Source organism: Chlorocebus sabaeus, chromosome 20 (genome assembly GCF_047675955.1).
Source record: "Chlorocebus sabaeus isolate Y175 chromosome 20, mChlSab1.0.hap1, whole genome shotgun sequence".
Taxonomy (NCBI): domain Eukaryota; kingdom Metazoa; phylum Chordata; class Mammalia; order Primates; family Cercopithecidae; genus Chlorocebus; species Chlorocebus sabaeus.
This window is the reverse complement of record NC_132923.1, coordinates 121,658,226-121,681,581: the sequence shown is the minus strand read 5'-3', so window position 1 is coordinate 121,681,581 and position 23,356 is coordinate 121,658,226. Positions and strand designations below refer to the sequence as shown.

General features: G+C 48.5%; 1 protein-coding gene across 1 annotated transcript; it reads left to right on the top strand.

Annotated features, from left to right (window-relative positions):
• The first annotated feature begins 612 nt into the window (after positions 1-612).
• On the top strand, positions 613-18,995 carry LOC103247268 (chymotrypsin-like elastase family member 2A). Its single transcript, XM_073008143.1, has 8 exons — positions 613-652; positions 944-1,032; positions 8,263-8,360; positions 9,432-9,560; positions 10,083-10,219; positions 12,993-13,138; positions 14,374-14,526; positions 18,978-18,995. The coding sequence occupies exons 1-8, from the start codon at positions 613-615 to the stop codon at positions 18,993-18,995; spliced, it is 810 nt and encodes a 269-aa protein (XP_072864244.1).
• Positions 18,996-23,356: the final 4,361 nt, after the last annotated feature.

The window sequence follows — 23,356 nt, the reverse complement described above, 5'->3', positions numbered from 1 at the left end:
GCAGATCACTTGAGGCCAGGAGTGGGAGACCAGCCTAGCCAACATGATGAGACCCCTGTCTCTACCAAAAATACAAAAATTAGCCAGGAATGGTGGCACACACCTGCAATCCCAGCTGCTAGGGAGACTGAGGCAGGGGAATTGCTTGAACCCAGGAGGCAGAGGTTGCAGTGAGCTGAGATCACGCCACTGCACTCCAGCCTGGGTGACAGAGCATGACTCCATCTCAGAAAGAAAAAAAAAAGAAAAAAGAAAGAACACACAACTCCTCTCCTCAGTCTTACTCAGGGAGGAAAAAAAAAAAAATGGAAAACACAACTCCAAGGACCAACAATTAGTATTTTTCTTCCTTCCCTAACACACAACATAATCTCTTCAAAACAGATGGAACCCATATTCCAATATCTACCTTTGGCATCTTTTTCAAAGTATTTCTAGGGTGACAGTTGGGAGCAAATGGGAAAAAAAATATTTGGACGCAAGCTCTTTTTTCCACTGGGCTTTGAGAAAATCCCCATCTTGCGTGCTCCTAGTGTATCTCTCACTGATAAGTTCCTCATAAAACCAGAGCCTTCTCCAGGGCCACGCTGACAGAACTCCCACGGACACACCATGATTAGGATCCTGCTGCTGTCTGCTTTGGTGGCTGGAGGTAAACCCTGTCACCCAGAGTCACTGGTTTCCCATCCCCTGGTGTGGCTGGGAATGGGATCTTCCTGTCCTCCCCTGTCGCCCCCACCCAATCCCTACTGCATTCAGACCTATAGTCATAAGAAAACTGGAATGGAGTTTCAAAGAACTGGAGCAAAGAGCAGGATTCTATGACCTCTTGGGATCTTTCTAGAACAAGGGTTTTCTATTTGGGGGTTCAGAATGCAGCAAGTGCAGTTTACATTGAGTGGGACGCTGCTTCCTGGACTCAAGACCCTTTCTCTTTTCATAGCCCTCAGTTGTGGGGTCCCCACTTACCCGCCTTCTGTGACTAGGGTGGTTGGAGGTGAAGAAGCGACGCCCAACAGCTGGCCCTGGCAGGTGAGTCGACCACACTGTACTTATCCCTGTCCCTGCCCCACTCCCTTTATATCCCCCCTTTGCCCTTCCACCATGGGGTCTACTGTGCTGGCAAAGTGAGGACTGATGGGACTCAGAGAGCAGCACAGGCAACTTCACCAATAAGATACATTTCCAACTGGGTGCAGTGGCTCATGCCTGTTATCCCTACACTCTGGGAGGCCCTGGTGGGCAGATCACCTACAGTCAGGAGTTTGAGACCAGCCTGGGCAACATGGTGAAACCCGCCTCTACTAGTAATACACAGTTAGCCAGGCGTGGTGTCACACACTTGTAATCCCAGCAACTCGTGAGGCTGAGGCAGGAGAATCGCTTGAACCCAGGAGGCAGAGGTGGCAGTGAGCTGAAATTGCACCACTGCACTGCAGCCTGGACAACAAGGCAAGACTCTGTCTCAAAATATAAAATAAAAAATAAAAAAAAGATACATTTCTGTGGCCTTGGCCAACCTTGGGAGAGGAGGGAGAGGTGCCTCCGCCAGCTGCAGTAAGGAGCTGTCTCCTCCCCACTGCCCATAGGCAGCAAATATAGTATTACTCTATTAACCAATCAGAGGCTTGTTTACAAATGTACCATTAGTCTAGGAACCATTCAAGACTACCTATGCAAACATCCCTTGCTTTAAGGAACCAATCAGTGCTATTTGTGCAGATTCATCTTTAACTACAACAAATCAATGTTACCAATGAAAAAATGTTTCCTTAAGTTCATATAATCATAGTGATATCAAGGCTAAACTGCCAAGTGGGGCACAGGCACAAATTACTATAGACGTGTTAATGGTGGGAATTTTAACAGAACTGTGTAAAGTTTACATTGACACAAACAAATATAGTAAAATCTCATTTATCTGATGTAGCTGGGACTGAGTAATTGAAAAGTTGGTTATAAAGAAATTATTTTAAATCATACATATATGTTGTAAACATTTTATCTTACACTATGTAAACAATTTGTTAAGTTCTTCACTGTCTTTTTCATATAAACCACGCCCCATAATATATCATCTACAAGTTCATTTCTTTAAAGCAGAGCAGTAACTTTGAGACGTTCACAAAGCAATCTGAGTTATGAGCCCATCCCGACTTTTACGACTTTTCCCCCCAATCTTTCCATTTTCTCACAGACGCTAATTCAGGAGCAATTTTTTAAGAATCATGGTGATTCAGTCTCTTCTAAGCATTTAACTTTGTTTCCATATAAATAATGACTCTCTTTCTGAACTCGTATTTTATTTGTTACATGTTTTAATCAAACTATTGCAAGCATAATTGATATAAACTACTTTAGGAGCAAACCCAGCTGAATCAGGATGAGTTTCTAACTTAAGTAGGAGGAGCAATTAGCAGCCCACTAGCCTTGAGCATTCAGAGTGAGCCATGCAGCAGTCACTGTGTCTACAGAGGCCAGCGTCATTCATCTGCTCCTTGATTAAGAGACTGTCAATGATAGGCCTGGCTCATGCCTGTAATCCCAGCACTTTGGCAGGCCGAAGCAGGTGGATCACCTGAGGTCAGGAGTTTGAGACCAGCCTGGCCAACATGCTAAATCTCTGACTCTACTAAAAATACAAAAATTAGCCAGGCATGGTGGCGGGCACCTATAGTCCCAGCTATGTGGGAGGCTGAAACACAAGAATCACTTGAACCCTGGAGGCGGAGGTGGCGGTGAGCCAAGATCACACCTCTGCACTCCAGCCTCGGTGATAGAGTGAGAAACCATAAAAAAAAGAAAAAAAAAAAAAAAAAAAAAAAACTCTCAATGATAGAATGATGGCGGATATTTCACATTTTTTTTTTTCTTTTTTTCAGACAGACTCTTGCTCTGTCACCCAGGCTGGAGTGCAGTGGCACGATCATAGCTCACTGCAGCCTCCAACTCCTGGGCTCCAGCCATCCACTGCCTCAGCCTCCCACAGTGCTGAGATTACAGGAACCCACCACTGTGCTCAGCCATAGTAAAGTTTTTTTGAGACAGTGTCCCATTCTGTCACCCTGGCTGGAGTACACTGGCTGGCAAAACATGGCTCACTGCGGCCTCAAACTCCTAGCCTCCCACCTCAGCCTCCCTACCAGCTGAGACCACAGATGCATGCCACCACACCCAGTTAATTTTTTTTTTAGAGATGGGGGTCTCACTATGTTGCCCAGGCTGGTCGTGAACTCCTGGGCTCAAGTGATCCTCCTGCCTCAGCCTCCCAAACTGCTGGGATTACAGGCATGAGCCACTCAACCTAGACTCACAATTTCTATACCTGGCTTTGTGTACTTCTGCCAGTTCTTTTGCTTTTCTCACAGTCCCATGGTATTTTTTGCCTGAGAATTTGGAAGAAGGGCCACAGTCCCTCTGCTACAGGACCCCACAGCACCGGGCGCATTTGTGCTGAGAACTTACTCATTGCTGTGTCCAAAAATACTTCCTCGCCCTCTTGCACAAAGGTGTTCTTGCCTTGAGAACCAGTGACTGTTAGTCTGTGAAGAGTCCCTTGTGCTTTGTGCTTCTGTTTCCCTGGGGAAATTGTTTTACTGAGATCATAGGCAGATCTAGCTGGGTGGGGACTCAGATGAGGCAAGTAAGACATTCACTCCGGGGCAAAATGAAAGGGGGTAGCACAAAACTTAGCAGCCAGCCAGGCGCAGTGGCACATACCTTTAATTCCAGCTATTCAAGAGGCTGAGGCAGGAGGATTACTGGAGCCCAAGAGTTTAAGACCAGTATGGGCAACATAGCTAGCCATCACCAAAAAAAAAAGAAAAAAAAAAAACCTCACTAACCAAAATGAATTATAATTTAATGCAATTTTGTTTTTTCTGCTGGAGACAGTCTCATTCTGTCACCTAGGCTGGAATGCAGTGGCACAATCTCAGCTAACTGCAACCTCCACTTCCTGGGTTCAACTAATTCTCCTGCCTCAGCCTCCCGAATACCTAAGATTACAGGCGCCCGCCACCACGCCCGGCTAATTTTTGTATTTTTAGTAGACACAGGGTTTCATCATGTTGGACAGGCTGGTCTCAAACTCCTGACCCGGCTGGTCTCAAACTCCTGACCCACCTGCCTCAACCTCCCAAAGTGCTGGGATTACAGGTGTGAGCCATCCCACCCACCAGCTATTGTCATTACAGTATTAATCACCCTGAGAGCCCTGCACAGTGGCTTATGCTCCACATTTCCAGAGAAGGTAACTGGGACTTGGAAACGTTACAGAATTGCCCAAAGGCACTGAGTTAGCCTGGGGGGAATGAGGATTCAAATTTGGTTCAGTGCTTGTTCTTTTAGCTACACTTTGCTGGCCACAAACAATACCTACCACATGAACTAAATTTCACATCTGTCGGATGGTTTTAGCACATTTTTAAATTGGGGGGGTATATCCTTTTAAGTGTCTTTTTTCACTTTCTCTAATTTTAAACGTCTTTTTTAAAGCCAGTTCATCTAAGACCTCTTAATGTCACACAAACGAGAAATGCCAAATGGCTAATTAAAAACAAGAACCTTCAGAGAAAAGCAGGCATCTGGCATCTGCCAACATACAGATCATCGTTCCCCACAGTTATAGGAAGCCTGATCAGTGCAGTCCATGCCCTACTGTCACCTCCCTCCCCTCTGCTTGGCCTTGGCAGGGAATTGAAAGACAGGGGAGGAGGAATGAAGGAACAGGAAGGGCACAGAACACTTCATTAGAGACTAAAACAGTGTCAGATGTCACCACCTTAAAGTTCTTTTTTTCTTTTTTCTTTTTTTTTTTTTTAAAGACAGGGTCTCACTCTGTCACCCAGGCTGGAGTACAGTGGCGCCATCCCAGCTCACTGCAACCTCCGCCTCCTGAGTTCAAGCGATTCTCCTACCTCAGCCTCCCAAGTAGCTGGGATTACAGGCACATACCACGACACTCGGCTAATTTATGTATTTTTAGTACAGATGGGGGTCTCATCATGTTGGCCAGGTTGGTGTCAAATGCCTGGCCTCAAGTGACCCACTTGCCTCGGCCTCCCAAAATGTTGGGATTACAGGCGTGAGTCACGATGCCCAGCCTCCACCACTTAAAAGTTGTACCCCACACCTGCTAAACTGTCAATCTAAACAGAAACCTTTTTTTTTTTTTTTTTGAGACAGACCCTCACTCTGTCGCCCAGGCTGGAGTACGGTGGTGCCATCTTGGCTCACTGCAACCTCCGCCTCCCGGGTTCAAGTGATTCTCCTGCCTCAGCCCCTTGAGTAGCTGGGATTACAAGCGCGACCCACTGTGCCCTGCCTAGAAACCATTTTCTAACCTGAAAAAATTTATTTAAAAAAACATGAGGAGCCGGGGGGCAGGGGAGTAAGGTCCACTTATGCAGTCTCATGATCCCATGAGTGGATTTGGTCTTCAAGGGGAAACTAGACAAGCAGAAGACAAGATCACCCAGCCCTGGTGATCTCTTTCATTCTATTCATTTGCTTATTCACTCACTTGTTCAATCAGTAAGCATTTGTTAAAGACCTAGTATGTACCAGGCACTGTTCTAGGCGCCTGGCACGTAGCAGTGGGGGGAAAAATTCATGAAGCCTTTATTAAAGTGGAGACGTGGCCAGGCACAGTGGCTCAAACACCTGGAATCCCAGTAGTTTTGGAGGCCGAGGTGGGCAGGTCACCTGAGGTCAGTAGTTCGAGATCAGCCTAGCTAACATGGCGAAACCCCGTTTCTACTAAAAATGCAAGGATATTAGCCAGGTGTGGTAGCAGGCACCTGTAATCACAGCTACTCTGGTGGCTTAAACAAGAGAATCACTTGAACCCAGGAGACAGAGGTTGCAGTGAGCCGAGATGGTGCCACTGCACACCAAACTGAACGACAAAGCAAGACTCCATCTCAAAAAAAATAAAATAAAGTAGAGGAGTGAGACAATAAACAACTGAATGGGTAAATTCATAACATGCCAGAAAATGCAAGATGCTATGATGAAGAGTAACACAGAGCAAGAGGAAGGAGATGAGGGTGTCTGTGTGTGCCTATGTACACAAGCGTGCATGTACATGTGTGTGCACACTGTTGGGGACAGCATGGTCATAGAAGACCTCATGGAGAAGGTAACCTTGAGCAGAGGCCAACAGGAAGTGAAGGAAAGAGCTACATCAATATTTGCAAGAATATTCCAGGCAGGAGGAAGATACAGTGCAAAGACCCTGAGGCAGAAGTAGGTTTGGTGTATTTGCAGAACTGCATGGAAGTCAGGGTGGCTGGAGGAGAGGAGAGTGGGAGCTTATGGAGTCAGAGAGGCCACAGAGGGCCTAGTAGGTCATCAGACAGATTCAGGTTTTATAAGCTGTAAAGGGGGAGCCACTGGAGGGCCTGAGCAGAGAAGAGAAGTCATCTGACTTCCATTCAGAAAGAATCATTCACGCTTCTGTGTTGAGAAAATGTGGTCGGGAGCAGGGAGAAGAGATGGGAGAGTAGAGTGATCATTGAGAAGAGAGGATCACTGGGACACGCAGTTGAGGTAGTGACCAAGGGGTAGCAACCACTCCACATATTCCCAAGCTAGAGCTGATGGGATTGGCTGATGGACTTGAATGAGGGATAACAGGGAAAGACAGGAGCCAAGGATGACACCAAGGTTTGCGGCCCGAGCAGCAGTGGAGTTGCCATTGACTGTGACAGAGGACCCTGGGGAAAGACCACATTTGGGATAAGTCAGGAGTTTTGTTTTGGACATACTAAACCAGAGGGAGCTAGGAAAGAGCTCCCAAGGAGGGGAAGATCCCAACCAATCCAGTTGCAGAAAGATGTTCAGAACAGGGTTTTTTGTTTTTGTTTTTGACATGAAGTCTCACTCTCGTCACCCAGACTGCAGTGCAATAGCACGATCTCGGCTCACTGCAACATCTGCCTCCCGGGTTCAAGTGATTCTCCTGCCTCAGCCTCCTGAGTAGCTGGGATTACAGACACACACCATCACACCTGGATAATATTTGTATTTTTAGTACAGACAGACAGGATTTCACTATATTGGCCAGGCTGGTCTCAAACTCCTGACCTCAGGTGAATTCACCAACCTCGACCTCCCAAAGTGTTACAATCACAGGCATAAGGCAGCACTCCTGGAAGAACAGTTATTTTTTAATAGTCTATATGTTTTTTATTTTTCTATCCCAGATTTTTTGCGTTAATTTTGTTGTTGCTTTTTGTTGGGGGGGCAGAGCAGATACAGGCCCTTGCTATGTCACCCAGGCTGAGCACAGAGCAATCACAGCTCACTGCAACCTAGACTTTATGAGATCAAAGAATCCTCCCACCTCAGCCTCCTGAGTAACTGAGACTACGGGTGTGCACCACCACTCACAGTTAATTTTTATTTTATTTAAAAAATTTTTTGATAGAGTCAAGTTCTCGCTATGGTGCCCAGACTGCTTCACAAACTCCTGGGCTCAAGCAATACTCCCACCTCAGCCTTCTGAGTAGCTGGGACTATAGGCATGCACCACCGCACCCAGTGGCTAATTTTGGGCTTTTTTTTTGTAGATACAATGTATTAGTCCTTCCTCACACTGCTAAGAAAGACATACCTGAGACTGGGTAATTTATAAAGGAAAGAGGTTTAATTGACTCACAGCTCAGCATGGCTGGGGAGGCCTCAGGAAACTTACAATCACGGCAGAAGGAGAAGGAAACACATCCTTGTTCACACAGCGGCAGCAGGGATAAATGCCAAGCAAAAGTGGGGGAAAGCCCCTTATAAAACCATCAGATCGTGTGAGAACTCACTATCTTGAAAACAGCTTGGGGGTAACCACACTCACGATTCAATTACCTCCCACCAGGTCCCTCCCACGACACGTGGGGATTATGCTACAATTCAAGATGAGGTTTGGGTAGGGACACAGCCAAACCTTATCAGATGGGGTTTCACCATGTTGCCCAGGCTGGTCTCAAACTCCTGGGCTCAAGTGATCCTCCTTCCTTGGCCTCCCAAAGTGTTGGGATTACAGGCATGAGCCACCATGTCTGGCCTGATTCGTTTTAATATAGATTGCATTAACATGTTTTTTATCGTGACGTATGAGGTTTTGGGGGCCCCCTTAAGTTGTGCACCTGAGGTGAGTGCCTCACTCCCCCTTACCCTGGTCGCAGCCCTGTTCTTGGGAAACTGGAGTGCAGGGAGGCCCTGCTTTTTCAGCCACAGCCACAGAGCTCCTGTGTTTCTCCCCAGGCCTCCCTGCTATACCTCTCCAATGGCAATTGGTACCACATCTGCGGAGGGACCCTGATAGACAACAACTGGGTCCTGACGGCTGCTCACTGCATCAGGTAACTGCCATTCCCTGGGCACTTGGCCTGCTCACCAGCCGGTGCTCATTTCTGAGCTGGGGGCTTAAATGGCCTGAATCACGCTACATAAAGCAGCCTTGCAAATAACCACTAGCCTGGCTGAGACACAAGCTGTCGTCAATCAATGGTTCAGTGTGTTGGCCCATCAATGTCAGTACATGGCACAGATGGGGTGTCCTGTGCCAGGTACTGAGGGAGGATGAGGAGAAGGGGAAGGCCTAATCTCTGCCCTCTGGGGGAAACTACATGTGGCCTCTGGATCTGGAATTGGGTTCCCTTGAACAACTTGACTTCTCAAAGCTTCAATACCACCACCTGCAGAAAACAATGGAGTAACAGAATTTAGTGTGAATTCAATGAGCTGATTTACTAAAGGGCCTGGCACTTAGTAAGTGCCTAGTGAAAGCTAATTCTGAATTATAGACTAATTATAAAGGCCCACGAGGTTCTGCAACGTTGTTCACTTTTCCTCTTCGTTGTCTGTGACCTCTGCTCATCACAGCTGGAACTCACCAGAGCTTTTGCTGTGTCGTTGTCACTCCTTCCAGGAGTAATCCCTTCTCCCATCTAATTTATAATAAGCTCTAGGAGGTGATGGGGAAACTGATAGAGACTTAGAGTCAGGAGTCCTGGCTTCTGGTTCTGGTTTCTCACTAACGGCTGGGACTCTGGGCCAGGTTACGCCTCTCTGGGCCTCAGTTTCCCCATCTGAAAATGAAAGGTGGGAAAAATGTCCTTGAGAGCAAATGACTCCTGTTTTCTCTGTGTTCATCTCATTCCCTCCATAATCCTAGAGTCTGTGTTATTACAACATTTATTTTATATTATAGTTTAAAGTTCGTATACTAACAATTATTATATGATCATAGTTCTTATGTTATATACTTTAGGCTCTATTATAACTAACTGATTGTCCCACGGGAGGAAAGATCCCCAAGCGCAAGCCCCAACTAGTGGCTCATGCAACAGCCAGTTACTTGGGTCTATCCCAACATTATCCAAAGCCAGGCCTCTGGAGGTGACCCTCTCCCTGGGCCCCCTTTCTCCCAGCGACAACACGACCTACGGCGTGGCGCTGGGACGGCACAACCTCTACATTGCGGAGTCTGGTTCGCTGGCCGTCAGGGTCTCTAAGACTGTGCAGCATCCGGACTGGGACTCCAACGATGCCTCCAAAGGGTTCGTTTCTGTCTGGGTGCACTTGGGGGTGAGGTTATCAGGGAACACATGGGGGTCTCACAGAGGAAACGGTCTCAACTCCACCACACGCCCTCTGCTTCTTCGATAGGGAGGGAGAAGGAGCTCTGGCCTCTTAGATGTGGAACCAACTCCAAAGATGTCTGGGGTGGGGATGTGACCTGGGGAGGGAGAAGCAAAGACTGCCAGAGTGACCTGGTTTGCTGCCAGTCAAGCCTGCAGGGACCCTGTCCCCTGAACATGTATCTACTTCATGCCAAGTCCTGGGGACACAGGGACAGTGCTGTCGACCCTGTGACTGTCCCTGGAGTAGGACACAATCTCTCCTGCCTTGCTCCTTTCAACAAGACCCTCTGCATTTTCAAACATGCCCTGGGGCCCTGCCACTCAGAGCAAGCTGGGGTAACGTACAGGGAACGATGACAAGGTCTCAGAGCCCTCCAAAGCCCCACAGGGCAGGAAAAGTCAACCCTGTCCTCATGCTCTGCCTCTGCACTGACCTAGGTATGACATTGCCCTGGTCAAACTGGCTAACTCCGTCTCCCTCACCGACAAGATCCAGCTGGCCTGCCTCCCTCCTGCCGGCTCCATTCTACCCAACAACTACCCCTGCTACGTCACGGGCTGGGGATATCTGCATAGTAAGTGGGAGCCAGGAGCCCCCAGGCCTGGGAGGGAAGGGAGGTGATGTCACCCCTGTCTGGCCAGAGCCTCTCACCTGTCATCCCAGGGTGTGATGGCAGCCTGGGAGAGACGGGATGGCATAGGCTGATGCCTGCCTGGGTTCAAATGTCAGCTCTCCCACTTCATGACTGTGACACCTTGGACACATTACTAGGTCTCTCCATGCAGCACTTTTATCATATGTAAAATGCAAATAATTGGCTGGGCGCCGTGGCTCACGCCTGTAATCCCAGCACTTTGGGAGGCCTGGCATGCAGATCACTTGAGGTCAGGAGACCAGCCTGACCGACATGGCGAAACCAGGTCTGTACTAAAACTATTTTTAAAATAGCAGGGTGTGGTGGTGTGCGCCTGTAGTCCCAGGTACTCAGGAGGCTGAGGCAAGAGAATCGCTTGAACCCGGGAGGTGGAGATTGCAGTGAGCCAAGATTTCGCTACTGCACTCCAGCCTGGGGGACAGAGCGAGACTGTGTCTCAAAAAAAAAAGGGTGGGGGCATAATAATAGCAGCTACATCACAGAGTTGGCAAGAGGATTCAAGGAGATAATCTATAGGAAGCCTGGCAAGTGGGAGGTGCTGTGTGTTAGTTGTTGTCACTGTCCCTATGATGGAAAGAAAGTTACAGAGACCATCTTCTGTGTGGCCCGTAGAGTTCAGAACAGCATTTTCCTCTGTGACCTGAGGCACCTGGAGCCCTCCTCGGAGCCTCCGTGCCCCATGGCTAAAGCTGTCCCATGTGCCATTCGGTCTTGCTGCTCAGACCCTGGCTAAGGGCGGGTCTCCTTTGACATAGACTCCAGGGGTTACAGATCCAATGACTGTAGCCAGCAAGAGGAACAGAGTTCCCGCCCTTCACTTGTGAAATCACCAGAGGTTTGGAAGATTCTAGGAAGGGATAAGTGATAATGACCTTATGACCATAATGACATTATGAGTGATAATGACATTATGACATTTCTCCCTAATGACATAAACACATAAGTATAATGACATGTTTTTCCAGGGGTACATTCACATATGTACCCTGGAATAAATCCCCATTGCCCTCTTGACTGCCTTATCTGTAAATACAAGTACACATGAAATCCTGTGGTGAGCGGTGGTGGAAGAGGCATTTCATGCTTGTTAAGATAGAAGCACAACCACCTGTTTGTTTCCCCAGACACCCCTGGGGCAGATGCAGTTCATTGAGACAGTGGGAGCGGGGAGGCATCCAAATGCTTGGCTTTTAGGCCCAGCTCTGCCGGTCACGGTGAAACCTTGGGCAAGTCACTTCCGAACCTCAGTTTCCTCATCTGTAAAATGGAAACACTGTTGGTGAAGAACAAAAGAGGGGAAAGGTGAAAATGCGTCCTACATTGCAAAATGTTATACAAGTATTAATTACTTATTAGTTGTCTTAAGCCAGACCCTTAACTTCCTTTTTTATTTATTTATTTATTATTTTTTGAGACAGGGTCTTGTTCTGTTGACCTGGCTGGAGTGCAGTGGTGCAATCTCGACTCACTGCAACCTCTGCCTCCCAAGCTCAAACGATTCTCCAGCCTCAGCCTCCCAAGTAGCTAGAATTATAGCCAGATGCCACCACACCCGGCTAATTTTTATATTTTAGTAGATACAGGATTTCACCATGTTGATCAGGCTGGTCTCAAACTCTTGACCTTAAGGGATCCACCCACCTTGGCCTCCCTAAGTGCTGGGATTAGAGGGTGAGCCACTGCGCCTGGCCGACACTTAACTTCCCTAGGCTTCAATCAATAGCGAAGAATTATGTTAAGCTCATCCTTGCCACTCATAGCTGTGGTAACAGTAATGGAGAGGATGGTGGCTGTGTCATTGGGGGCCATTATGACAGGCCTCTCTTCACCACACCAGCATATTTTTCCCAAGGAGGGGGCTCTAACTGCCAGGAGGATCACTTTCCTATTTCAGATAAGTGAAGAAAGCCATGGAGTTAGCTTACCATAAAAAGGGATTGTTATAAGTATTTAAAAGTTTCAACCCGGGCCGGGCGCGGTGGCTCAAGCCTGTAATCCCAGCACTTTGGGAGGCCGAGACGGGCGGATCACGAGGTCAGGAGATCGAGACCATCCTGGCTAACAAGGTGAAACCCCGTCTCTATTAAAAAATACAAAAAACTAGCCGGGCGAGGTGGCGGGCGCCTCTAGTCCCAGCTACTCGGGAGGCTGAGGCAGGAGAATGGCGTGAACCCGGGAGGCGGAGCTTGCAGTGAGCTGAGATCCGGCCACTGCACTCCAGCCTGGGCGACAGAGCGAGACTCTGTCTCAAAAAAAAAAAAAAAAAAAAAAGTTTCAACCCAAGGGCCGAAATATAGCCAGGCATCAGGAGCAGGCTAGGATTAGGGACTGGAAGCCTGTAAGAAACTCAGGAAACCCTTCCTTGGAATTTCTTTTCTTTGTGAGTCTACTTCATTCTGCACATAAAACAAAACGTCATTCATTGCCAAAAGCTTCCCAGATTTACGTCCTCTGAAACCGGAATCTCTTAGACCCCATCTCAGCATCCCAGGGGAGGGAGCTCATTGGCTTAGCTTGAGTCAGGTGTTCACTGCTGAACCAATCAACCGTGAGGACACAGTGTAGACAAACATGGCTGTTCGCATATTACAATGGATGGAAGACAGTAACAGGGGAACCCAGTAAGGGTCAACCACTTCCTTTTTCTCAGGAGTCCTTGCATCCCTAATGCTTTCTTTCTGATCTCATTCAGCCAACGGGCCTGCTTCTGATGTCCTGCAGCAGGGTCTGTTGCTGGTTGTGGACTATGACACCTGCTCCAGGCCTGACTGGTGGGGCAGCATCGTGAAACCCTGTATGATCTGTGCTGGGGGTGATGGCGTGACCTCCAGCTGCTTCGTGAGTACCAAAATCAGGGGCCCCGCTCAGTGACAAAATGTGGCTGGGGATAAGGCTATAGAAGTCCACCCCTCTATAGGTACATCCTCCCTCCTCCTGGCAGAAGTACTCTCTAGAAATACGTTCCAGATATATCAGAACCCACTCTTTGGCCAGGCACTGTGACTCTTGCCTATACCCTATCACTTTGGGAATCCAAGGCGGGCAGAACACTTGAGGTCAGCAGTTGGAGACCAGCCTGGCCAACATGGTGAAACCTTGTCTCTACTAAAAATACAAAAACTAGTCAGGCGTGGTGGCAGGCACCTGTAGTCACAGCTACTCAAGAGGCTGAGGCAGGAGAATCACTTGAACCCATGAGGCAGAGGTTGCAGTGAACTGAGGTCACACCACTGCAATCCAGTCTGGGTGACAGAGTGAACAAAAGAAACAAAAACTTGATCTTGGTTCTTGTTTGTTCTTGTTTTGAGATTCTCCTTGTCGTGTCCCCCTCTCTCACTGCTGGGAAGTCCTTCCCTGGGTCTCATCAAGGTCTCTCATGATTCTCATTCCGTATCCTTTCCTCTATGCTGGAAGGGAACCAAAGGCAGGTATTCCCTGACCTAGGGCCTTTCTAGGATGACTTCTGGGTTTTCTGTTGAATTACTCTCATCAGTGGCCCAGCATGTCCCCTCCAGGTAGCTGCCACGGAAGCCTTCCCGGAGACAGTGTCTTAACCACCAGGAATTGCTCTGTGTTGGACTTAGCAGTGAAGTGGTGATGGAATAGGAAGGAGATCCACACGCCCTTCAGATCACACTATGCCCTACACACTCTGCCCACACAGACCACCCCACCCGCGGGAAGACAGAGCCAGTGAGGAAGAGCCTGAACTCTGGGATGTGGCCTCAGCTCCTTTACAAACTGTCTGTGTAACCTTGGGCCAGTCTCAACCTCTCAACACTCCAGTTTCTCCTCTCCAGTGGCCTGGGGAGACTGTGAATATTTACCCCATAGGATTTTGTGAGGATTAATGAGATAAGGTATAGAACATGCTTAGCTCAGCTCTGGCCACACAGCAAGAATAGGTGTTGGCTCTTGTTGGAATTATGGTACCATCTTGGGCTTTGACCACAAGGGCCGGCTTCAGAGGACAGTGACTGACAGCAGAACAATAGAAATGCTTTGAGAACAATGGTTCCAATGGGCAGCCCCTTCCTCACCCTTTACCCTTCTGTAACTCTGGCCTTCCTCAGGGAGACTCCGGCGGGCCGCTGAACTGTCAGGCAGCTGACGGCCGGTGGGAGGTGCATGGCATCGTCAGCTTTGGGTCTAGCCTCGGCTGCAACTACTACCAAAAGCCCTCCGTCTTCACACGGGTCTCCAAATACATCGACTGGATCAATTCGGTAAGAACCGAACCAGCCCAAAGCCCCAGGCCACTGCCCTGCTCACCTGGCCTCGGGAGTGCCGTGCCCACCTGGTGACTGAGAGCCTCTCCTTCCTCTTGAGAGCTAGATGGGAACCCCTTGGAGGAGGCTGCAGACCTTGGCAACTGCTGGGCCCCCCATGGGTCCCCAAAATTTCTGTGTGGCTAAAGCTGAGTAAAAAGGAACATAGAGGGTGGCCTTGTCCAAAGAGGTTGGACACTCATCAGGCATATTAAGAGTGAGTTCCGCCTGACGCAGTGGCTCATACCTGTAATCCCAGTATTTTGGGAGGCCGAGCGGGCAGATCGCGGGGTCAGAAGTTCAAGACCAGCCTGACCAACACGGCAAAACCCCATCTCTACTAAAACAAATACAAAAAAGTTAGCCAGGCGTGGTAGCGCACTCCTGTAAACCTACCTACTCAGGAGGCTGAGGCAGGAGACTCCCTTGAACCTGGGAGATGGAGGTTGCAGTGAGCCAAGATTGCACCATTGCACTCCAACCTGGACAAGAAGAGTGAAACTCCAAGTAAAAAAAAAAAAGAGTGAGTTCCATAGAAATGGTGATTTTATTTTTGTGTATCTGTGTGTGGCCCAGACTCCACCATCCAGTGCTGTAAACGGGTATATTTATCTGCAAAGCCCAAAACCTGATACCTTGAGACCCCCATAGCATTAATTATTGGAAATTAGTCCCCTCAGGGGTCTTCCAGCTATTCTGTAGGGTGACCAGCCATCCCGGTTTGTGCAGGACTGAAAGGTTTTCCAGGATGCAGGACTTCCTGTTTTACTCTGGGACCATCCCAGGCAAATAAGGCCAAGTTGGTCCCCCTGTCTTATCAATGTAAACTCAGAGCTGTCTCCTTTCAGCTTCCACAATAGCTGAATTTGTTTTTAACAATGAACACACATTTGTTTATAACAATAAGCATTAACATTATGTATTAAAAATAATAGGCCAGGTGCCATGGCTCATGCCTGTAATCACAGCACTTTGGGAGGCCAAGGAGGGAGGATTGCTTGAGCCCAGGAGTTCAAGACCAGCCTGGGAAACATAATGAGACTCTGTCTTTACAAAAAAAAAATTTTTAATTACTCAGGCATGGTGGTGCGTGCCTGTAGTCTCAGCTACTTGGGAGGCTTGGGTGAAAGGGTCACATGGGCCCGGGAGGCCAACGCTATTTTGAGCCAAGGTTGCACCAATGCACTTAAGCCTGCGTGACATAGAAAGACCCTGTCTCTGAAAATAATGATAATAATAACTGGCATCAATATTAAGGAGCAGCCGTGGATACACGCAGCAGTAGGTGAAAGCAGCCAGGACTGGAAACCCCGTCACAAGAAAGGGGTGCCTGGTGGCTCACGCCTGTAATCCCAGCACGTTGGGAGGCCCAGATGGGTAGATCACCAGAGGTCAGGAGTTTGAAACCAGCCTGGCCAACACGGGGAATCCACTTCTCTACTAAAAATTCAAAATTACCTGGGTGTGGTGATATGTGCTTGTAATCCCAGCTACTCAGGAGGCTGAGGCAGGGGAATCACTTGAACCTGGGAGGTGGAGGTTGCAGTAACCCAAGTTCATGCCACTGCACTCCAGCCTGGGCAATGGAGTGAGACTCCATCTCAAAAAAAAAAAAAAGAAAAAACACACAAAAAAGAAACGGGTGCCCGGGAGAGGGTAAAGGAGCCACCATGCCTGTTACTGAATGCTGGGAGGGAAGAGTTGGACACTCTGTGCCGACGAAGGACCACCTCAGTTTGCTCTTCTGTAAAATGGGACTTGAACTAGACTCCTCCACAATTTAGGCACAAGAGCAAATGGGAGTTACGGTATTTGTGGCAGAGACCCCAAAGAAGGGGAAAGCTGGCATCTGACTTCACTAACTTTAATTTGCAGAGAAGTGTTCATTAAACTGACACTTATAAAACCAAATATGAAGCTGCAGCCATGAGCACGTGGTCACAGGAGGAAACTAAACTGTCAGAATGAGCCGGTGGCTGCTTCCAAGTGTTCCCACTGATTCTTGCCAGCTCCTTGTTCATTTGTCTGTCTGTTGGCATCTTTTTGCCAACAAGTGGTCACAGGCAGAGATTCCAAAAACGTTTGTTGGAGAAAAATGGAAAATCAAAAAGACAGTAGCCATTAATCATTAACTGGTGCTTTTTCATATATAAATTGGGAAAAACCCATCTGAGTTCACCTTTGGAGGCGCCACCCACACGTCAAAGGAGCCTGGCCTGAGACTGACTGGATGAAAGGCTGCTTAGGGGCCTTTCCCAGTCAAATTCTAAGACCCTTTTCCAGCCCCAGCTGCTGTGGGAGTCACCGTGCAGCTGGTCCTGGCAGCACCTTGGGAACCTGAAGCAGGGGCAGGGGCAGTTGCCCCAATTTTTTTGTCCCAGCATCAGCTGTTCCCAGCCACAGACACAGGCACAACAGAGCAAGCCAGATCCCAAAGCATGGCCAGATGGCAGCAGGGATCCACAGGGCAGCACGTCTCGCGAGACAGCTGGGCAGAGTTCCTGTGTTCATGGGAGAACAGTCGGGGCAGGCACAGATGCCCAGTAACGGGTTTCAGAAGGAGGAGAGTCAAGCAACCAGCTGTCCTTGGGTGGGGGCTGCCCCTGGCAGCGGCGGAGGAGCTCGTGAAACTTGCAGTGGCCCCAACCCAGGGACACACTGTGTGAAGCCTGGGGTCATGAACCACTAGAGCCCTGGGGGTGCCTGAGAGCAGCTGCCTGGATAAACCCAGACAGGTGACAAGCCAGGGTCAGAAAGTGCAAGCAAAAGAGCAGAGAAGCAGAGGAGACAAGTGGCCCGGGGCATTCATCCTTTCAACAAATGTCCATTGAATGACAGTCACACGTGAAACTTCAGCAATCCTTAGCTTTTATTCTTTTACCAGAAGGTAATACATCCTCTGTGTAAAAATATTAAGAGAATATAAGAGAGTATCAAGTAGAAAAGTAGAAGTCCCCCCTCATTTTACATCTCCAGTTCCACTCTCCAGAGGTAATCGTTGTTTTTGGTTTTGTTTTTTGAGACAGAGTCTCCCTCTGTCACCAGGCTGAAGTGCAGTGACTTGATCTCGGCTCACTGCAACCTCTGCCTCTCAGGTTCAAGCGATTCTTCTGCCTCAGCCTCCTGAGTTGCTGGGACTACAGGCACACACCACCACACCCAACTAATTTTTGTATTTTTAGTAGAGATGGGGTTTCACCATATTGGCCAGGCTGGTCTCAAACTCCTGACCTCAGGTGATCAGCCCACCTTGGCCTCCAAAAGTGCTGGGATGACAGGCACGAGCCACTGCTCCTGGACAAGTTGTCATTGTTAACACCTTGGTGTGTAGTCTCAACTTTATGTGCATATAAAGCTATATATTTACATAGATAGACACTGTCTTCTAAGCAAAAACTAGGATCTGAGTCTTCATACTGTTCTGCAGCTATTTTTCACTTAACAACTTATCACATTTTACATGTCAGTACATAAATGTCATTCTTTTGAGCAACTAAATAGTATTCCATAGTTTGAGTATAATGAATGAAGCTCTCATGTTTCCTACTTTTCACTCTTACATTGTGCAGTGAACATCCTTGAACATAATTCCTGCACACTGGTCTGAGTGTTTGTGCTGTAGCAGCTGGATCTCCGGCAGTTTGCAGCACTGGATCATGAAGTTGGCATATCAAAATGTTTAACAGGCCGTGTGCGGTGGTTCACACCTGTCATCCAAGCACTTTGGGAAGCTGAGGCGGGTAGATCACTTGAAGTCAGTAGTTCGAGACCAGCCTGGCCAACATGGTGAAACCTCATTTCTACTAAAAATGCAAAAAATTAGCCAGGCATGGTGGTGCATGACTAAAATCTCAGCTACCCGGGAGGCTGACGTATGAGAATCACTTGAACCTTCATGGCAGAAGTTGCAGTGAGCCCAGATCGACCCACTGCACTCCAGCCTGGGCAACACAGTGAGACTGTCTCAACAAAAAAAAAAAAAAAAAAAAAAAAAAAAAAAAGTTTAACAGACACTGATCAACAGCCTCTGGAAAGAGTTATAGCACCAACCATACTGCATAACTGCCTTGCAAACAGCAGTTTTGATTTGAGAAACAAATGAAATCTAAAAATATGCCATCCACACATTTGGAATACAAGTTTTAGGGGTTCAAAGGCCTCCTACCCTGAAGCCCACACAGGACTCCTGGTAAGACCCCCTTTACAGGAAGACCCTAACAGGTCAATGAAAAGCTGTGATTGCATCTTTTTTTTCAAAACGTCATCAGAACTCCTCAGGCAGGATATACTGTAGTGTGGGCTGCCTGTGACTCACATGAGGAGCTTAGCCCAGGAGGACAGATACAGGAAACTGCCGTGCACAGCTGTGCGGTTAGGTGAACCTGACGATTTTCTTGTGTGTCCTGCAGGTGATTGAAAATAACTAACCAAAAGAAGTCCCCGGGACGGTTTCAGACTTGGAAAGCTCACAGAAGGAAATTAATATTATAATAAAATGACAATTATGCAAATCACATCTTGATGAGAGATTTATTAGCAATCCATCCTAACATCCAGGGCCCTAAAAACCATGAGTAGGCTGGGCGCAGTGGCACAACCCTGTAATCCCAGCACTTAGCACTTTGGGAGGCCAAGGCAGGCAGATCGCTCTAGTCCAGGAATTCAAGACCAGCCTGAGTAACATGGCATAACCCTGTCTCTACTGAAAATACAAAAAGTAAATGGGCGAGGTGGTACGTACCTGTAGTCCCAGCTACTCAGGAGGCTGAGGTGGGAGGATCGCTTGAGCCCAGGATGTAGAGATCGTAGTGAGCCAAGATCGCGTCATCGCACTCTAGCCTGGGCGACAGTGAGACCCTGTCTCAAAAAAAAAAAAAAAAAAAAAAAGGATTTTGCATCTGCGTCTCCCTGCCCGACTGAGACCTCAAGGACCCAGCCCACTCTAGAACCTGACACATGACATTATTGTCAAACAACTTATAAATGGAGCACTAAGCTCCAGGGAGGGAAGTGGGCTGTAGCGGCTTCCTGCACTCTGCCTCCTCTGCCTCGCTTTCCTCCCCTCCCAGCAGAGAAGCCTGGATTTCTGTGCAGACGCTGCCCCACTAGATCCAGAGGTTCTGGGTGAAACCTCATGGCCAGAACCAAGGCTAGAGCCCATGCTCCAGGCCTGGCCAGTCAATACTTTGCATCCCCTTCCCCCACCACAGCGATTGGCTCAGGGATGGGCATATGACCTGAGGCAGGTCCAATCAGAGAGGTTGCACGACTTGTTCCTCTTCCTGTTTGTAGCTAGGCACCCCAGGCCAGAAAGCCTGTGGGACTGACCCAAGGTCACACAGCAAATTCACAGCAGGTGTTTGTTCAGTGTTCTCGTACAGGACAAACTTTATTTTTGTATTAAAACAAACAAAGATACAGAACAGAATGCCAAATTCACATGACCCTTTAAGATAAAATATGGGACTTAAGAAATAGTTGCTTGCTGTAGTGACTGATGCAGACCATAAATAAGTCCAAACTGTTACAGGGAGTACGGGATGGAGTTGGGACTGGAACCCACGTCTTCTAACATCCAGTCCCGCGGGATTCTGCCTCCCGCACCCCCATCCAATCTTCCTCACCTTTGCACGATCCTAGGGAGATTACAGAATTCCTTCCCACCTATTTTCTTACCCATGCAACTATCCTGCAATCCAGGCCTGGATGGTTATCTAGGAAACTAAGGCCCAGAAGATAAGTGGCCTCCCCAGACCACCACTCTCAAAACTGATGGATCAAAGACTTGAACTAAGCTGGGCACGGTGGCTCACGCCTGTAATCCCAGCACTTTTGGAGGCCGAGGCTGGCGAACACGAGGTCAGGAGTTCAAGACCAGCCTGGCCAATGTGGTGATGGATCAAAGACTTGAACTCGATCGGACATGGTGGCTCACGCCTGTAATCCCAGCACTTTGGGAGGCTGAGGAGGGTGAACATGAGGTCAGGTGTTCAAGACCAGCCTGGCCAATATGGGTAAGCCCGTCTCTAATAAAATACACATATAAGCTGTGTGTCGTGGCCGGCGCCTGCAGTCCCAGCTACTCGGGAGGCTGAGGCAGAAGAACCGCTTGAACCTGGGAGGCACAAGTTGCAGGTGAGCCGAGATCGCACCACTACACTCCAGCCTACGTGACAGAGCAAGACTCGGTCTCAAGTAAAAACAAAACAAAACAAAAAAAAACAAACAAAAAAAACACTTGAACTCAAGTCTCTCTTTTTTTTTTTTTTTTTTTTTGAGACGGAGTTTCGCTCTGTCGCCCATGCTGGAGTGCAGTGGTGCCATCTCGGCTCACTACAAGCTCCGCCTCCTGGGTTCATGCAATTCTCCTGCCTCAGCTTCTCAAGTAGCTGGGACTATAGGTGCCCGCCACCATGCCCAGCTAATTTTTTTGAATTTTTAGTAGAGACGAGGTTTCACCGTGTTAGCCAGGATGGTCTCGATCTGCTGACCTCGTGATCCGCCTGCCTCGTACTCCCAAAGTGCTGGGATTACAGGCTTGAGCCACCACGTCCGGCCTTGAACTCAAGTCTCAAGAGTTGAAATTTTCCCAGGCATGATGACTCAGGCCTGTAATCCCAACTCTTTGGGAGGAGGAGGCAGGCGGATCACCTGAGATCAGGAGCTCAAAATAAGCCTAGTCAACATGGCAAAACCCCATCTCTATTAAAAATACAAAAATTAGCTGGGCATGGTGGCGTGCAGCTGTCATCCCAGCTACTCGGGAGGCTGATGCATGAGAGTCGCTTGAACCTGGGAGTTGGAGGTTGCAGTGAGCACAGATCATGCCACTGGTTGACAGAGAGAGACTCCATCTCACAAAAAAAAAAGAAAAAAGAAAAAAAAGAATTGAAGTTCACTTTCCCCTCTGTTTTTTTGACTGGGGCAAAAACTAGAGTTTGTGGTCACAGAGCGGAGCTTTCTCATCAGCAGCGGGCCTGCCCGGCTTTGTGCTCTCCCAAAAGGTGAGGAGAGTGAAGGTCTGAGGAAGAACAAGAGAGTCCACCAGGAAACCGAGCTCACTCCACGCCTCCCCCAACACAAGTTGAACTCCTAGGAGGTGAGGCAGGATGCTCACCTCCGGCCACCACACCCAGCTTATGTGTGTATTTTATTAGAGACAGGGTTTCACCATATTGGCCAGGCTGGTCTTGAACTCCTGACCTCGTGTTCACCCACCTCGACCTCCCAAAGTGCTGGGCTTTGGAATCAGACCAACCTAGTTCCAATTCCCATTCTGCCGCTTAGAAGCTGTAGGATCTTGGACAAGTCACTTTACCTCTCTGAAGCTCAGCTTCCTCCTGTGAAATAACAGAGCCTCTTGCAGGGTTTTTTGTGGCTTAGATTCAGTAAGGAATGTGAGTACATCTAACATCTATGTGGTGCTGGGTGAGTGTCACCCTGCCTTTGTTTGTTTGTTCCCTTTTGAAGGAGCTTCTGACTTGATCCCATTTGGAAGATGACGTTATTGGAGAAGTGCACACTGCTGTTCTCTTGGAAGAGGACAATAAAACGCATCTGCCACCCAGGCAGTGGTGGATCCATTGCAGCTTACTGCAGCCATTGCCACCCAGGCTCAAGGGACCCTCTGCCTCAGCTTAGCCTCCAGAGTAGCTGGAGCCACATATGTGTGCCACCGCGCCTGGCTAACTTTCTAAAAAAAATTTTTGTAGTGACAGGTGATCTCACTGTGTTGTCCAGGCTAGTCTGTTTTTTGTTTTGTTTTCTTTTGTTTTTTTCTCAAGATGTAGTTTTCCTCTGTTGCCCAGACTAGAGTGCAGTGGTGTGATGTCAGCTCACTGCAACCTCCACCTCCAAGGTTCAAGAAATTCTCCTGCCTCAGCCTCCTGAATAGCTGGGAATACAGGCATACAGGACCACACCGGACTAATATTTGTATTTTTAGTAGAGATGGGGTTTCACCATGTTGGCCAGGCTGGTCTTGAACTCCTGGCTTCAGGTGGTCTGCCCGCATCAGCCTCCCAAAGTTCTGGGATTATAGGAGTGAACCACTGTGCCTGGCCATAAAGTGCATTTTGATCCACCCGATGAAGTCCTCCTTTGCCAGCATTCTGCTTCCCCCATCATTAGAGCAGCCAGATCCTAATCGTGCATGTCGGCCTTGCCTTCTGCTACGTGTGCACCTTCCCCACATTACACAAATCCTTACCATAATGTTGTGAAACATGCTGGGCACAGGTTTGTCTCCCTGTTTCACAGATGGGTCTAGAGACTTACATGACCCAGCCAAGGTCACACTGCAAGCCCTGGCGTGGCCTAGAACAGGCTTTCTCAGCCTCAGCACCATTGACATCCAGGGCAGGGCACGTCCTGTTGCCCAGTGCATTGTCAGATGTTTAGCGCATCTCTGCTGTCTGACCGCTGGATGCCAGTAACATCAACCCCAGCCATGACACCCAACGATGTCCCCAGATGTTGTCAAATGTCTCCTGGTGGCTGAACCAGCCCCACTGAGAAATACTGCCTTAGAACGCTGTGAGTTCAGCATGCCACCTTCATCTTTTCATTGAAAACACAACTCCTGGCGCGGTGGCTCAGCCTGAAATCCCAGCACTTTGGGAGGCTGAGGTGAGCAGATCACTTGAGGTCAGGAGTGGGAGACCAGCCTGGCCAACATGATGAGACCCCTGTCTGTACCAAAAATACAAAAATTAGCCAGGAATGGTGGCACACACCTGCAATCCCAGCTGCTAGGGAGACTGAGGCAGGGGAATTGCTTGAACCCAGG

What these genes read in the sequence shown, in the direction of transcription:
- LOC103247268 (XM_073008143.1), top strand. Translation starts at nt 613, where the DNA reads ATGATTAGGATCCTGCTGCTGTCTGCTTTGGTGGCTGGAG. An exon ending in GGGCTGGGGATATCTGCATA is followed by an intron (nt 10,220 to 12,992) that starts GTAAGTGGGAGC and finishes GATCTCATTCAG; the next exon opens with CCAACGGGCCTGCTTCTGAT. An exon ending in GCGTGACCTCCAGCTGCTTC is followed by an intron (nt 13,139 to 14,373) that starts GTGAGTACCAAA and finishes GGCCTTCCTCAG; the next exon opens with GGAGACTCCGGCGGGCCGCT.